Source organism: Ipomoea nil, unplaced genomic scaffold, assembly GCF_001879475.1.
Source record: "Ipomoea nil cultivar Tokyo-kokei standard unplaced genomic scaffold, Asagao_1.1 scaffold2826, whole genome shotgun sequence".
Lineage (NCBI taxonomy): Eukaryota > Viridiplantae > Streptophyta > Magnoliopsida > Solanales > Convolvulaceae > Ipomoea > Ipomoea nil.
Genome location: NW_017619254.1, coordinates 2,953,744 through 2,968,532, shown reverse-complemented (window position 1 = coordinate 2,968,532; position 14,789 = coordinate 2,953,744). Strand labels below are relative to the sequence as shown.

The 14,789-nt window shown below is 30.7% G+C and overlaps 1 protein-coding gene across 3 annotated transcripts; it reads right to left on the bottom strand.

The window, feature by feature from the left end:
* Window positions 1-4,834: 4,834 nt before the first annotated feature.
* LOC109159298 (dnaJ protein ERDJ3A) lies at window positions 4,835-8,941 on the bottom strand. 3 transcript variants are annotated; one of them, XR_002050540.1, is made up of 8 exons: window positions 8,757-8,941; window positions 7,714-7,769; window positions 7,406-7,479; window positions 6,506-7,026; window positions 6,046-6,387; window positions 5,586-5,924; window positions 5,149-5,495; window positions 4,835-5,116 (listed from the first exon to the last, which is right to left on the bottom strand). XR_002050540.1 is itself a non-coding variant. In XM_019307406.1 (7 exons), the coding sequence occupies exons 1-7, from the start codon at window positions 8,844-8,846 to the stop codon at window positions 5,208-5,210; spliced, it is 1,710 nt and encodes a 569-aa protein (XP_019162951.1). In that variant the 5' UTR covers window positions 8,847-8,941; the 3' UTR covers window positions 4,835-5,207. The 3 variants fall into 3 exon arrangements, 2 of the variants coding, with proteins under 2 accessions (XP_019162951.1, XP_019162952.1); XM_019307406.1 differs by having other exon boundaries at window positions 4,835-5,495; XM_019307407.1 differs by having other exon boundaries at window positions 4,835-5,486.
* Between the last annotated feature and the right edge of the window lie 5,848 nt (window positions 8,942-14,789).

Genomic DNA, 14,789 nt, shown 5'->3' with positions numbered 1-14,789 from the left:
ACCATCCGGTCCTGGTGCAAATCATTTTGTTGAATTACAATTCATACCTTTACCCATATGAATTGTAATTCAATGGGGAAAGGAAAGTGAAACAGGAAGAAAATGACTTTTCTACCCCGATTATTATTATTACACAAAAATATTTTAGTTTTTATATCACTTATTCTCTTCTCATTCACATTAATTTTATCCATTCTTATCAAACAATGTAATTTGAATTCCTACTGACTATATTACAATGTAGTATCTATTCATAACTACTTTCTCAACCTACTAAAGCACAAATATTTTTTCACCGAATTACAAATTATTTCCCCCTAGCAAATTCCTTCCTTCCAACCAAATTAAACGCCATGTAAGAAGTGAATATACTCACATTGAGAGTGACTTATTATTGGTCTTCTTGGTTTGAGCCGATCAACTATAGACAACTTAAACGGGTTTATTTATTTGCAATCCTTTACTAGTTAAGGTAATTGCAATGCGTGATTTACTCCGTGTACACTCTTGAATAGTGACTGCGAGTTTTTATCATTAAAAAAAATTATTTATTAATTAAATACGAATTGTATATTGTGAGATAGATGGTGAAAACTTTTGATCCATATTGCATTATTGATCCCATATGGCCATATATTGCCATTTTCACTTATAACACTAACTGTTTGGAATAACATTTATAGAAATAGACGTATTGTGTCCTTTGATAAGTGATTTTATTTTCAATGAGGAGCTAGGGGAATAGTTATTTGGAGAGAATATGATATTATTTAAGCGTGGTGCAGGGTAATGTATCATCATAAACCGGGTTCTGAGATTCCTATGTGGTTGGCGCAGACAGAAAGCTGCAGGGAGAGGCGCATTGGTCGCGGATGCGCGGGCCGACCGTCAATGGAACAATGACCGACGAGACGAATTCATTGAATCTGTGAGCTTAAGGTTTGACTTGATTTTGAAGGCTTGAAACCGCAGGCGATCGCCGATGAGAAAAAGGCATGTTCCAGTGAATCTGAATATGCATGGGACCCACACGTGTCCTGCATGCAAATAACCATACTGTACAGACGAAGAGTATCGAACTATTTGTTAAGATCAAGCCATTTCTATTATACACCAAAAATTATAGCTCACAGTAAAAATATAATTTTATTTCTTCGTTCAATTTTTAAAAGGTATAGGTTCTGTTTGGTAAAAAATTGGTCTATAGACCAATTTTAGTTTATTTAATAACTATTAATTGTTTGATTTAGTTAAAATATCAATATAAATGTTTGGTTAATTAGTTTTTTGCAACTCCAAAAGGTTAAAATTTAAAATGCTACTCCAAGCAACTTTTTCAATTAACTTTTTGAAAAAATAAATTATACTAAACAGCTATCAGCTAACAGTTAATTTACCAAATATTTTTCTACAATCAGCTAATGTTATCAACTATTTATACCTTATAATTAACACAATCAGCTAACAACTAACAGATATCAACTAACAACCATTTTACCAAACAGAACTATAATAGTGTTGGATTTGGCCTTTCAGACTTTTTCACAATAATCTCTTGGTGACTCTTCACCAACCTACGTCTAATATAATTACACTTTCTATTACTAGCCGACTAGCTGTGGGTTTCTATAATTGTCCAAAAAATAATATTAATTTATTTACTGGAATATATCTGCGCCGTCTTAAAGTTAATTTTTTATTTTCTCCAAATAATTACAGTTAATTTATGCAATATATCTACTACGTCATAAAGTTATTGTTTAAAAAATTTATTTATTCAAATAATAGCAGAACTAATTTAACGGAATGTATCCTCGCCGTCTTAAAGTTAATTTTTAATTTTCTTAAAATAATTACAATGTTAATTTATAAAATATCTACGCCATCTTAGAAAAAATAAATAAATAAAAAGAAGCTAGGCTGGTATACACAAATAAATAAAAATATTGAATTCAAAGATGATGAGCTATGCCAGTGGAGAGACAATAAGATAATGAAGTGATATCTACTATAAATGGTGTTGTCTTCTGCTTTGCAAAGCGATTTGTAAATCGTGCTGCCCATGTTATTACTAGGAAAGCCGTTTCTATGTCTGATTGTGAGGAGTGATTTGATGATCCTCTTCAGTTTATTTTTAAGAGGTGAAGACCGGAGAGTGGAAAGTATAAGCGAAATATGTTCAGTTCACAAGTACACATTAAAATATGGCTAGTTTATAAGTAAACATATTAATTATAGCAGTATTAACTATATTGAGAGCATTCCTAAGAGTTAAAAGTTGTTCACAAATTTTAAGAAATGAAATAAGATGGAGGAAGGAAAAAAAAAAACAGATATATACAAAAAAGTAAAAAAAAAAAAAAAAAAAAAAAAAAAGTCATAGTGTTTTACGTGCACCTATAGAAGGTATATTTTATTTTTCCTCCATGTTGTAAATCTCACAAAAAATTAAGGGGGTGTATTCAATCATGATTTTTGTAGAGTTTTAAAAACTTTTATGAACTTTAAAAGTTTAGATGTATTAAATTTAAACTTTTAGCGAGTATTTAAAAGTTAGACGGTATTCAATCAAGATTCTTAAAGAGTCATTAAAAGTCGTGTGGTATTCGATTAAGATTTTTAAAGAGTCTTTAAAAGTCATGTGGTATTCAGAAAGTTATGAATTTTTGTGGACTTTTTAATTTTAGGACTTTTGTAGACTTTTCCTTCTCAAATATACATAGTTGAAATCCAACCATCAACCCCAATATTTCAAAATTTTCTTTCTAACAACTCTGAATGTTTTCTCTCTCTATTTAAACTCTATTTTTTCTCCATATTTAAACTTTGTAAACCTATCTAAATTTAATAAAATTATTTTTTTCTTCATTATCCATATTTTCCTCATACCTAAACTCTACCATTTTTTTTCTCTCTCCTGAACTTTACAATCTTTCTCTAAAAATTCAAAATAATATTATTTTTAGTTCATTATTGCTTGTTTATATATATATATATATATATATATATATATATATATATATATATATATATATATATATATATTAATATTAGATTTTAATTTTTTTTTATTTTATGGAACTTGTAATTATATTTTTAAATATTTTATTTGATCAATTCTTTTATTATAAATTTTATTGTTCAATATTGTTATGAATTTATAATGAAATAATTTTTTTTTTATGTTTATTAATAATATATATAAGTAATTAGCATATAAGTCTCAGCATACTATAGATAAAAATAATAATGTTGAGAATGTTGTTGTGAGTGAAAAACTATATAATAAGAAGAATTTTATGATATATTATAAATGTTTTGTAAAAAAATTATAAATGATAAGATTCAAAATTATTATTCCAAGGCTGAACCCCAACCTTAAGGACCCCCCACACCCCGGCCCAACAGAGCATTTTGGGAGGATGTAAATCATGGTGACTCAATTGAACATGAACCATAGAGGCTAGACCGGTGCTCACTGCGCACAAGGAGCCCCCCTCACTTTGAGAGATTGCTCCCACACTGCCGCTGGTGAGACTCGATCCCTGGTCATTATTCTAAAGTTTCACCTCTATGACCAGTTGAGCTACCCATGCGGGCATAAAATTCAAAATTATTGAAAGTTTGTAAGGATGTATTCAATCTAGAATCTCAATGACTTTTGTAGACTTTTTAAAATAAAAAGTTGATAAAAGTCTATGAATGTTTTTTATATAGACTTTTATAGAGTCTTATAAAGTTTTGAACTGACTCTATAAAAGTCAATCAAAGTTTATTAAAATCTATCATTTTAAAAGTCATTAAAACTCTACAAAAGTGATGATTGAATACACCCCCTAAACTAAGTTTTGAAATAATTCATTTTTCATCTCTCTCCGCTTACATCTTTCCTCCAACCTATATAAATCCGCAAAAACTATGTAAATACTTTTGAGTAATAATTATCTTGAGAAGATAAAATATTATATTATTGATTATAAAATTAAGAAAAGGTATATATAGTTGCTAGAAGCATTTTAAAATTATTTTAGTTTTGCAAAAATAATACAATTAATCATCAAAGTCACATGTTCGGGAGTGGAGCTATCTTAAAGTTCATAAAGAGTGTTTGTCAACCTAAGATTGTACTGGAGATCTATGGTGTATGGTTCTAGTTTATTAATTGAAAAAATTTGTAATTAGATTAAAAATATAGACAACAATCTTGTAGTCTAATGGCACTAAGTTGCTCCCTTATAAGGGAGGTTATGCGATCGAATATTGGCTCTTTGTGCTTCAATAGGTTGAGAAAGTAGTTATGAACAGATACTGCATTGTAATAAAATCAGAGTATATATATATATATATATATATATATATATATATATATATATATATATATATATATATATATATATATATATAAAATTCAAATTATTTGTAATTTTATTTTTTTTTAGATTCTTGCAATTGGAGTTGTCTAATGACTTCTTGGTTTGAGTTTGAACCAGTTAGCTAGGGTTGATCTTACACTCTATAAGCGTAGCATATTGTCCTCTTAGTTTGAGCTAGTCTTACAATTTTTTATCTGCTAATTGAACTTTACCCAAGCTTATTTTTAGACAGTGACAACAAACTTTCTTTTTCCATTCTTGCTTATTTGAATTATTTCAACATTAGGTAAAGTTTAAAGACTCATTTAACCCTTCTTCCTATATTTTTATTGAACTAATCACTTGTGGACTAATGTTGATGTAATAAGCACCATTATTGCTTCTTTTTCATTTTCATGTTTCTTGCTTCTACAATGCAGTGGGCGGGTGTGTTGCATGCACGTTAAGTTCTCCGTACATAATAAAGACTAAATGCAAACGACAAGGACAGAATTCGGCGCAATGCACGTTCCACATACTGCTGCCTGTTCCCCCAAACTGCGGTGCGGTATTCAAATTCAGCTTTAAGCAACAATCTGGCGGGATAAATTACACTTGCCCACAGTAAAGTTTACTGTACTACTGAAAGCGCATCACATTTTCCATGACTAAACGGCAAACTTCATATACTCACTATTCATATATATATTTACCTTTCTCGACTGCTAAATTACACGGATTTTAAGTGAAAAATGAAAACCCGATAATGGCGCCTTCTAATCAGCTTAGCTTGCGAGGATGAAGAAATTGTTACACTATATGGCTTGTAATTAGTTGGGTGGGTGGGTGGGTGGGTTATCGAGCTGAAGGATTTTGTTTGGTCTTGGAGAAATGAATGTCCCCGCTAAGTATAGCACCTATAAATTTCTCTGCGTCCTCTTCCGTCACTTCATCTTTAAGCACCGCAAACTTTCCTTTACGCGGTTTGTAGGCAAGCAAGAGGCGATCTGTGGATTTAAAGCCTGATTTGTCAAATGCCTTTAAAAATGACTCCTGCTTGGCAGCATCCAGAAGAGCATAGGAAATTGAATCTCTGCGACCATTTGGAGTGTTCTGCCGTCTCACTAAAGATTTCTGGGAGACCTTAAAAGGATAAAGAAATATTATTATATAGCTTGAGAAAAAAATGCACTAAAAGTCCTTTAAATTGAACTAGAAAGTTTAGTGGCTTACCGACAAGAGAATCTTTTCGAGCTTAGCCCTTGATTTGGAGGACCTGAAAACACCAATTATGCAGACAGGAGAATTCTCCCCGCAAATATCATCTATGTTTGATCCTGTGAGAAGCGGGATTTGTTTAAACTCTGATTCAGCTTGTGATGGTCCTACCTTCTTGTTCTTCTTTTCAAAATTCTCTAGTAAACCACTTAAATCTTGAATAGCAGATTTCAGGTCTTTTACGGAAATCCCAGTCTTCAAAATATGCTTCTCCCTATTTGCCAGCCAGCCAACAACTGCTGGAAGAGCATCAACCCCTAACTTTTTCACAGCTGGATCAGAAACATCATGAACCTGTTCAAAATGAAGATATCTGTTACTACTCATTACATCATATGAATAAGAAAAATCAATGAAGTTGAAGAATTCTTGTACAACTTGATCAAAGATTATCACAATAGTATTATGTCATTACCTCTGCATCATAGAAAACAAGACGTTTTCTATACAAGCCACTAAGAGCCCTCCAGATAACCGGAGTGTCTTTTTTTGTGGAGAGGAGCATCACTTTTGGTAAACCTCCAGCAGCCTCGGAAGCAAAATCAAAGTGATTCAAGTTGACACGTTTTGAGAATCTGGGCAGATGCTCTTGACAGAAACTTTTCAAGCTTTTAACATCTAAATCACCATGGTACTCTAACATGGAACCGGTTTCCAATGATTTAAAGGAATAAATAAACAGTTTTGGTGCATTGCGAGGATGTATGCCAAGCTCCTTGCAAAGAGATGCATCAGTTTTGCAATTTACCTTTCCTACCTGTTATTAGACAAATCATTTTAGTAAACATACCAGATAATAGGCATACACTGTCAATGATAACTAAACCTCCCCTTCACCAACACCCCCTCCTCCAAAAAAAAAAAAAGAAAAGTACCTTCAGCACTCCTTGTAGTGAGCTGGCAACTTCACCTATAATAGATTCATAAGATTCAACATCTTTTACATTTGATGTATAAGATAATAAGAGCCAAGTTATGCCTTTATCAGCTATTTCGTTCCTGTATGTTTCTGAATTTATAGAAGGGATACTCTTCACAGTACTCCTTGTTCCAGACTGAGACCTCCCTGAACTACTAAAACCACCAGATTGACTTCCACCTCCCATGCCACCTCCAAAGAAGTTGGTGAACATATCATCCAACCCAAAACCAAAGGAGCCTCCTTGGCTACCAGCACCACTAAAAGAAAACGAAAATGATTTTGAACCTCCTTGTCCACCCATATTTTGCCAACTGCCAGGCTTGAAATTAAACCCATTTTGTCCTGGTCCACTTGTGAAATATGTATATTCACCATGGTCTCCACCACTTCCACCAGCAAACCCAGGAGCTCCCTTCTCATCTCCATAGAGGTCATAGTTCTTCCTCTTTTCTTCATCAGAAAGAATATCATATGCTGAAATGATTGAATAGAAACCACAAATCAGCATCTCAACCAAAAAACAAAAAAGGAAAATGACAATTTATAGGGTTTATCATATTTGCTAGGGAAAAAAAAGAAAGAAAGAAAGAGATACGTGGCCTAGAGATAAAGATATAAATTCAAATAGATAGAAGATAAGAGATGGTATGAGGTTAATGCTAATATTCCTAAAAATAGCAATGGAAGGATTTTAATTCTTAAGCAAGTCAAAGAATCATCAGCATCACAAATATCCACATTGATTCAATTAATAGAAAACTCAAATAATACCAACTGTTTGATTTTTTTCAACAAATCCCTCTTTTGGCTGTGGGAAAGTTGTTCAGATAGAAAATATTAAATGCCAATGTACCATTATTAATCTCAGAAAACTTCTCTTGTGCCCCCTTTTCTTTGTTTTTATCTGGGTGATATTTCAGGGAAAGCCTGCCAAAAGAGAAAAAAAAAAAAAGAAAAAAAAAAAGAAAAAAAAAAAAAAAAAAAAAAAAAAAAAAAAAAAAAAAAAAAAGAAAACATGATTACAGCTAAGCATGTCACGGGAAACAAAAACTGGAAGAAAATAACATTCAGTTATATTCCCTTATATAGGATACACAAACTGAAAATAAAAAAATAAAAGGAGCTCAATAATAAGAAAGAAGAAGCACAAAAAGCACATACTTATGGAAAGCTTTCTGAATCTCCCGTTGACTTGCATTTTTGTCAACCCCAAGCACCTAATACAAAATAAAAGAAAAAAAAAATAAGCAAGGAGATGTAAATACTGAACTCAGCAATGATACTATTAGTATTAGTAGTAACAATTACTAAGAAATTTATATAATTAATACTTTGCAGCTATAGGAATTTCATATCAGAAAAGGATCATGGTCTTTGCCTGATTAGTCACATGCCTGGATAATGAGGAAAAGGTTTTCAGCTATGAGTAATCCTATATTCCTATGACCGGGAACACATCCATCTGCATTAATGAATTCTGTTTGTTCTACATGTCTTTTTTGAAGTATCTTTATTTTAAATTCATTCAAAACCAATTATGCAAAATAGCATTGCTTTTTTCCAATTAAAATATTGAAGTATATCAAATCAGAATGTAGAAATGAACATGAAATCTTAGACAGAGTATTATTCTTGCTAGTTCTTCCAAAATGCTTATTCCTTCTGAAGCCGCTATTGGTCACACTAACACAGTACAAAACAAGATTGTTGCAGAATCCACTCGGTTGCAATGAGAGAAGGCATTGGCACCCCCAATCCCCCTCAATCATTCATTTTTTCCCTATTTCAGATTTTCAGTCAAGCAAATTCATGAAATTAAAATGATAAATATTGAGATAGCAATATGTAAAGCAAATTTTCTTCCAGGAATTTAAACAAAGTTACTAATTTCTTCTCTCCTGGAACAAAATATGCAATTCCTGTACAATATACTATTCAATACAATCGCATCACCTAGTGTCTAGGTAATATAAACATAAATTCCACCGTACAAGCATATATTACTGAAAATGAGATATATATTCTTCGATTTTCTCTCTAAAAAGCTCCTATACCGTCAGTTAAGAGACAGAATTTTCTCATTTGCGCACCAGCAACAAAAGAAATTCGGAAATTAAACTAAACAAACGCCATTCATAGGAATTAAGGCAATATGAATGCGAAGGAGGAAAACACGAAAACAGGGATAGATCAAAGTGACTTGCCTTGTAAGGATCAAGGGTTTTTGATTCTATGCTAAACAGAGATAATGCAAATGCAAATAGAATTGCAGCTGATATTAATCGCGTCCTCATGGCCTGGTCTAATAAGCAGTGACTGCAATGATTCCGATCCTCGTCCTAGCTCCAATTGTAGTTCCCGGCGAATTTCTGAAGTGTAAAGTTTTACAGACAATTAACGGAGAATGGGGTCGCAATTAATATATTTCGCTTGTCGGAAATTCCAGATGATTCTGTGTATACGTGGCAGGTCAAAAGAGTTCCACGACTTTGGACCAATAGGATTTTAGAATTTATTTTGTGTGATGCGTTAAAAACTTTCGAATATATTTTTAAAAAATAGTAGTATTAATTTTTTTTTTTTTTAATGTTACTGACCTTATTACATTGTAGTATCTATTCATATATTTTCTCAACCTACTGAAAAACCAAGAACCAATAACACCTCCAATAACGTCCGCAGCTGCCCCCCACCCAGCTCCGTACCGGAACCCATAAGAATGCACAAAAACCACCTAAACAATGCACAAATCGGACTAAACAAGTGCACACTACGCAGTAACAACCATACATTCCTCCCCAAGGCCCCAACCACGCACCACACTCCCACCGAATAAAAGAAAAGGAACACTGTACTAACACAAAAAAAATAATAATAATAAAAATTCAAAGACTTACCTTACCACGAGCAACTAAAAAAAAAAAATTACAATGCACCAAACAAATGCACACATCATCCTAAACCACTAAACTTATTCTTGATGGGATTCTCTCTAATAGGCGAATTTGTTCAAAAATTTTTCCAATGTTTCGCGATACTTTCCAATAAATTTGCGACTCCAATGACAGGATGTTGAACTCAGTAATATTGGTGTATAATTTTTCTCAATAAGATCTTTAATCCCTACCAAACTGAATAATTTTTCTCAATAAGATCTTTAATCCCTACCAAACTAATTCCCAATCGTCAGGAGCCCGCCGGAGTGGCGGAGGTGGCGTTACGGCAGCCTCTCCAACCCTCGTGGAGTGCCTCGACTGTTTCCCCTCCTCATTTGGTTGCTACAAGTTTTGGAGGTGATTCTTGGATTACAGTGCTGCAATGCATGGAGTTCCAAAGGAATCCCAAAGGAATCCTGAAGCATTCATGCAAGTCAAAATCCTAATAGACAAATTGTAATTCTACCATAATTACAAGTTTTAACATATGTGTTTTCAAAAAAAAAAAAAAAAGTTCTAACATATGCATTAAAAATTAATACAATTTTAAAGGCACACACAATTACAACTTCACACATGTAAATTAATTATGAAAACAAATATAACAAAAAGAAAACAAAACCATTAAAATATATTTATGGACAATCATGATGTGTTCTCGTATTTTCATGTTGGAAGGTGTTATCATATGAACATAAATCACATATATGTATGATTATTTTTAATATAATCAAAATAAGTAGTATCATCTTGTAATAAAAAGTAACACATATACGAAGTAATAAAGAATAATATTGTGGTAGATACAGGGACGGACGGACATGCTAAATACAGGGGCCTTGGCCCCCCCAAAGAAAATTTCTTTTATTAACACTGGTATTGGCAAAAGATTTAGAGGAACAAGGTAATTGGGGCTTTGGGCCCTTGGCCCCCCTCCCCCCTCCAAAAAAAATTATTAGTAGTATATTATTATTGTTTGTAGCCCCTTCGCCCCTCACCAAAGTATTTTTATTCTCCAAACAAAAACTTTCAGGCTAAGATTTCAAAATCTTATTTGATTCCAATAGTTATGTTGTGGACACAATTTTATATTCATAATTACTGAACTATATGTTTATAATTATAAAGTTATATATTCATAATTTTTGAACTTCATATTCATAATTATTAAACTTTATATTCACAATTACGGAACTCTATGTTCATAATTACAGAACTATGTATTCATAAATATAAAGCTATATATTCATAATTTTTGAACTTCATATTCACAATTATTGAATCTTTATATTCATAACTACAGAATTATATGTTCATAATTATGTTCACAACTCTATGTTCATAATTATAGAACTATATGTTCATAACTTTTGAACTATATATTCATAATTATGAATAGTTTTGGAACAATGTCCACCTTACAAGGTAGACACGGTTCCACAGCATAATTTGCCATTTGATTCGCAACTGGCCTTGCCAAGAATATGATTTCTTCTTCTTGAACATACACAATCACATATTGTCTAAAAGGCTTCATATTTCTTATTCTTTTTTTGTTTCCCAGATTCATTTTTCTAAAATTAATGAATTTTTTTCTTATTGATCCACACTTTTGATTTGAATTTGTTTAAAGGGTTCTGACAATGTTTATATGTGAACTACCCATATTTAAGAAATGTTTGCTCTTTGGTTAATGGTGATTCCTTGTGGACTGACGGCTCACGGCTCTTGATCATTTAGAATTGATGATGTTTGCAAGTTGGTGGAGAAATTTTACCCTCAAGACTTTATAATATAATGATGTATTTTGGACTATGTTAAATGAATATTAATGTATTTAATTATTCTCTTTCAAATTGTGAATAGCCCCCCACACCAACAAATCCTGGCTCCGTCACTGGGTCGATAGTTTGAAAATAAAAATTGTGTCGTAATAATTAGGCTTCTTACAGTGATCATTTATAAGTTGGTAAAAGTAAATATAAATTATGTCCTAATAATTTAATCTTAAAATAAATGAATTCTCCTTTATATTTTTAAGTGCTATATTTTTCTTATAAAATTGATTAGATAACAATTTTTTGCATTTATATCTCAAAGGCGGATACAATTTTGGTCAAATACATAGTAGATTATAACATACAATAACACATAATTCTTAATTTAAGCAATATAGTTTTGGAATAGAAAAATAAATTTTGTGTTTCAATGAAGAATGTTTGAGTTAAACAAAAAGATATAATACACTCTTAAGATAATTTTGTATTAATGATGAAGACTCGAAAATATATCTTTCACATTTTTTAATAGTCAAAAGAAACAAATTAAATTAAGTAAATATTATTATATTTTAATCCTTACCACGAATGAGAAAAGGGTTGCAAACATAATTTTTTTCCTTAAAAAAAAAAAAAAAAAAAAAAAAAGGAATGTCATGAGTTTTTTTGTTTTTTTTTTTTTTTTTGTTTTTTTTTTTGTTTTTGTTTTTGTTTTTGTTTTTGTGTTTACTAATTTGAATGTGATGATAACAACAACAGCAACAAAATGGCCATTATTATTGATACGGTTACAATGCTATAAAATACATTAGAATAAGTTAAGTCAATAATAATAATAATAATAATAATAATAATAATAATAATAATAATAATAATAATAATAATTCATTACTAAAGTTTGTACATAAAGAGATTACAAAAATATGATACATTTACAAATATCTTATGATTGTATAAAAAAAAATAAAAAAAAGGAGTTAATTTCATTTTTGGTCATGGATTTATAGGTGACAATTCACTTTTAGCCCACTTTTTTTTCTTTCCAAAACATCCCTTTTTGATCCTAGTATTATTGTGGCATGACCATTTTTTTTAAATCCTATATCAACAAAACAGTTGGAATGCCATTAAATATAATGGCATTTCAGTCTTCAATTATGATTTTTTTTTTTTTCAAATTGATAAACATAAAAAAAAAAAATAACGGATCAACACACTATGTATTAAAAAGATCAAAATGTCCTTGTATTTAATGACATTTCAACGATTTTGTTGATGGAGAACCAACAATGGTAATGCCACAATAATACAAAGACCAAAAGGGGATGTTCTGATATTTAAAAAAAAAAAAAAAAAAAACTAAAAGTAGACTGTCACCTATAAATCTATGATAATAAATTGAATTAACTAAAACAAAAATAACTCAAAAACTTATTAATACACATGATTACACAAAAAATATTTTATATACCCATTAGAACATTCACAATATTGACTATTAAGTAAAGTCTGTGGGCAAAGATATACAAAGATTAATTTATTATACAAAAATTGGCATATTTGATAAATAAAACAATGAATGTAAACTTTTGACAAAATAAAAATATAAAAAGAAATTCAATTTATTAAAAAAGCCATTTGACAAATATGAAAATTGGAAAAAGTACAGATATGTCATTGAACTATTTGGGGGATAGCAATTAAGTCACCAAATTCAAATAAACTCCAAATTCATCCATAAACTTGAAAAAAAAAAATGCAATTAGCATTTTTAGTAGGTTAACAACAGGTTTGAGTTGCCATGTGTATATTTATTTTATATTTTATTATTTTTATTATCCTACTAAGCATTTGACAATCTTTCTGGATGTCATTTTTCCTGATTTTATTTTCTGACGGGTACTGTATTTTAAAAATAATTTTTAAAATTTATTTTAATAATGTCAAATAAAATAATTGTTTGTTTAAAAAATAAAAAAAATAATTATTTTGAAAAAAAAAAACAAAAAAAAAAAAAACAAAAAACCAGCCTTGCTGGAGACGAAGGGGACCCCTTGGTTTCCATGGCCGACCCTTCATCTTTGTGGCTAGGCGGAGAGAAGGGGTCCCCTCTCGTCTCCATGGCCAGCTGGAGAAGAAGCAGTGGGGATCGCCTCATCTCCGACCATGGTTGTTTTTTTGTTTTTTTTTTTCAATTTCAAAATAATTATTTTATTTATTTTAATTTTTTAAATAATTATTTTATTTAAAATTATTAAAATAAATTTTAAAAATTATTTTTAAATATAATACCCGACACGTCAGGGAATTCGGAAAACATGGCATCCGGGAAGATGGTCAAATGCTTAGTAGGATAATAAAAATAATAAAATATATACATGGCAACTCAAATCGGTTGTTAAACTGTTAAAAATGCTAATTACATCTTTTCTCAGGTTCATGAATGAATTTAGAGCTTATTCGAGTTCAGTGGCTTAATTGTTATCCCCAAATAGTTCAATGGTCTATTTATACCTTTTCCATGTGAAATATGATGTGATTGAATGACAATTAGCATCCATATTTAGATTAAATATGAGAGTAACAATTCATAATGGTTGATGATGGTGTGTGTTTAACTAAGCTTGTTGGGCCATAGCCTTATGGGTCACTATGCTATAAAAGTTCCATTGGTCAAGATTTTATGGGTTGAGACCATTTGGGTTGTGCTCACATTAGGTGAAGTTATAATCATGATAAATCACCCAAAAAAACACCTAACTAGGTCAAATATCAATTATTATTGCATGTAGATAAAAAGTACATTATTTGAAAGTACGTTATTTAAGTATTGTAAGTACATTATTTTGTATCAAATAATGTACATTTAGTACATAAATAATGTATTTTTAATACACTATATTAAGGAAAAATATATTATTTAAGTAGTAAAAATATAATATTTTGTATAATGCCAATGACCTTGTAGTCTAATGGCATGAAGTGACTCTATCAAGTGGGAGGTCATGAGTTTGAGCCTTAGTGAGGGCAGTATTGACTTTTTGTGTTTCAATAAGTTGAGAAAGTAGATTTGAACAAATAATACATTGTAATAGAGTCAGTAGTACTAAAAAAAATATTATGTGTATAATATACATTCAGTACACAAATAATGTGTTTTTTGTAGATATTAAAAATTTGGGTGGGGTTTTTGGATAATTGGGGAGAGGGGGAGGTTCTTAGTTTTTTATTATGTAAATATCAAATTTTTGTGGGACTCACTGAATGGGAAAAAAAAAAAAGAAGTTGTCACATAGCTTGCGCGTTTCGTTCACTATCGTGCAGTGCATGCAGTTGTTGGGTGCATAAATATGACTTTTTCTTTTTCTTTTTTTCCTCTTATCTCTTCTTTCTATATCGTACTTTGGCATTGAAACCAAAGAAAAAAAATTCAACTCTTGAAAATGCTCTTAAGATTTTTAGAAATTTGGGGCACAAATGGGAGTTTATTATGGTTTGACACTTACAATACAAATTTTATTGA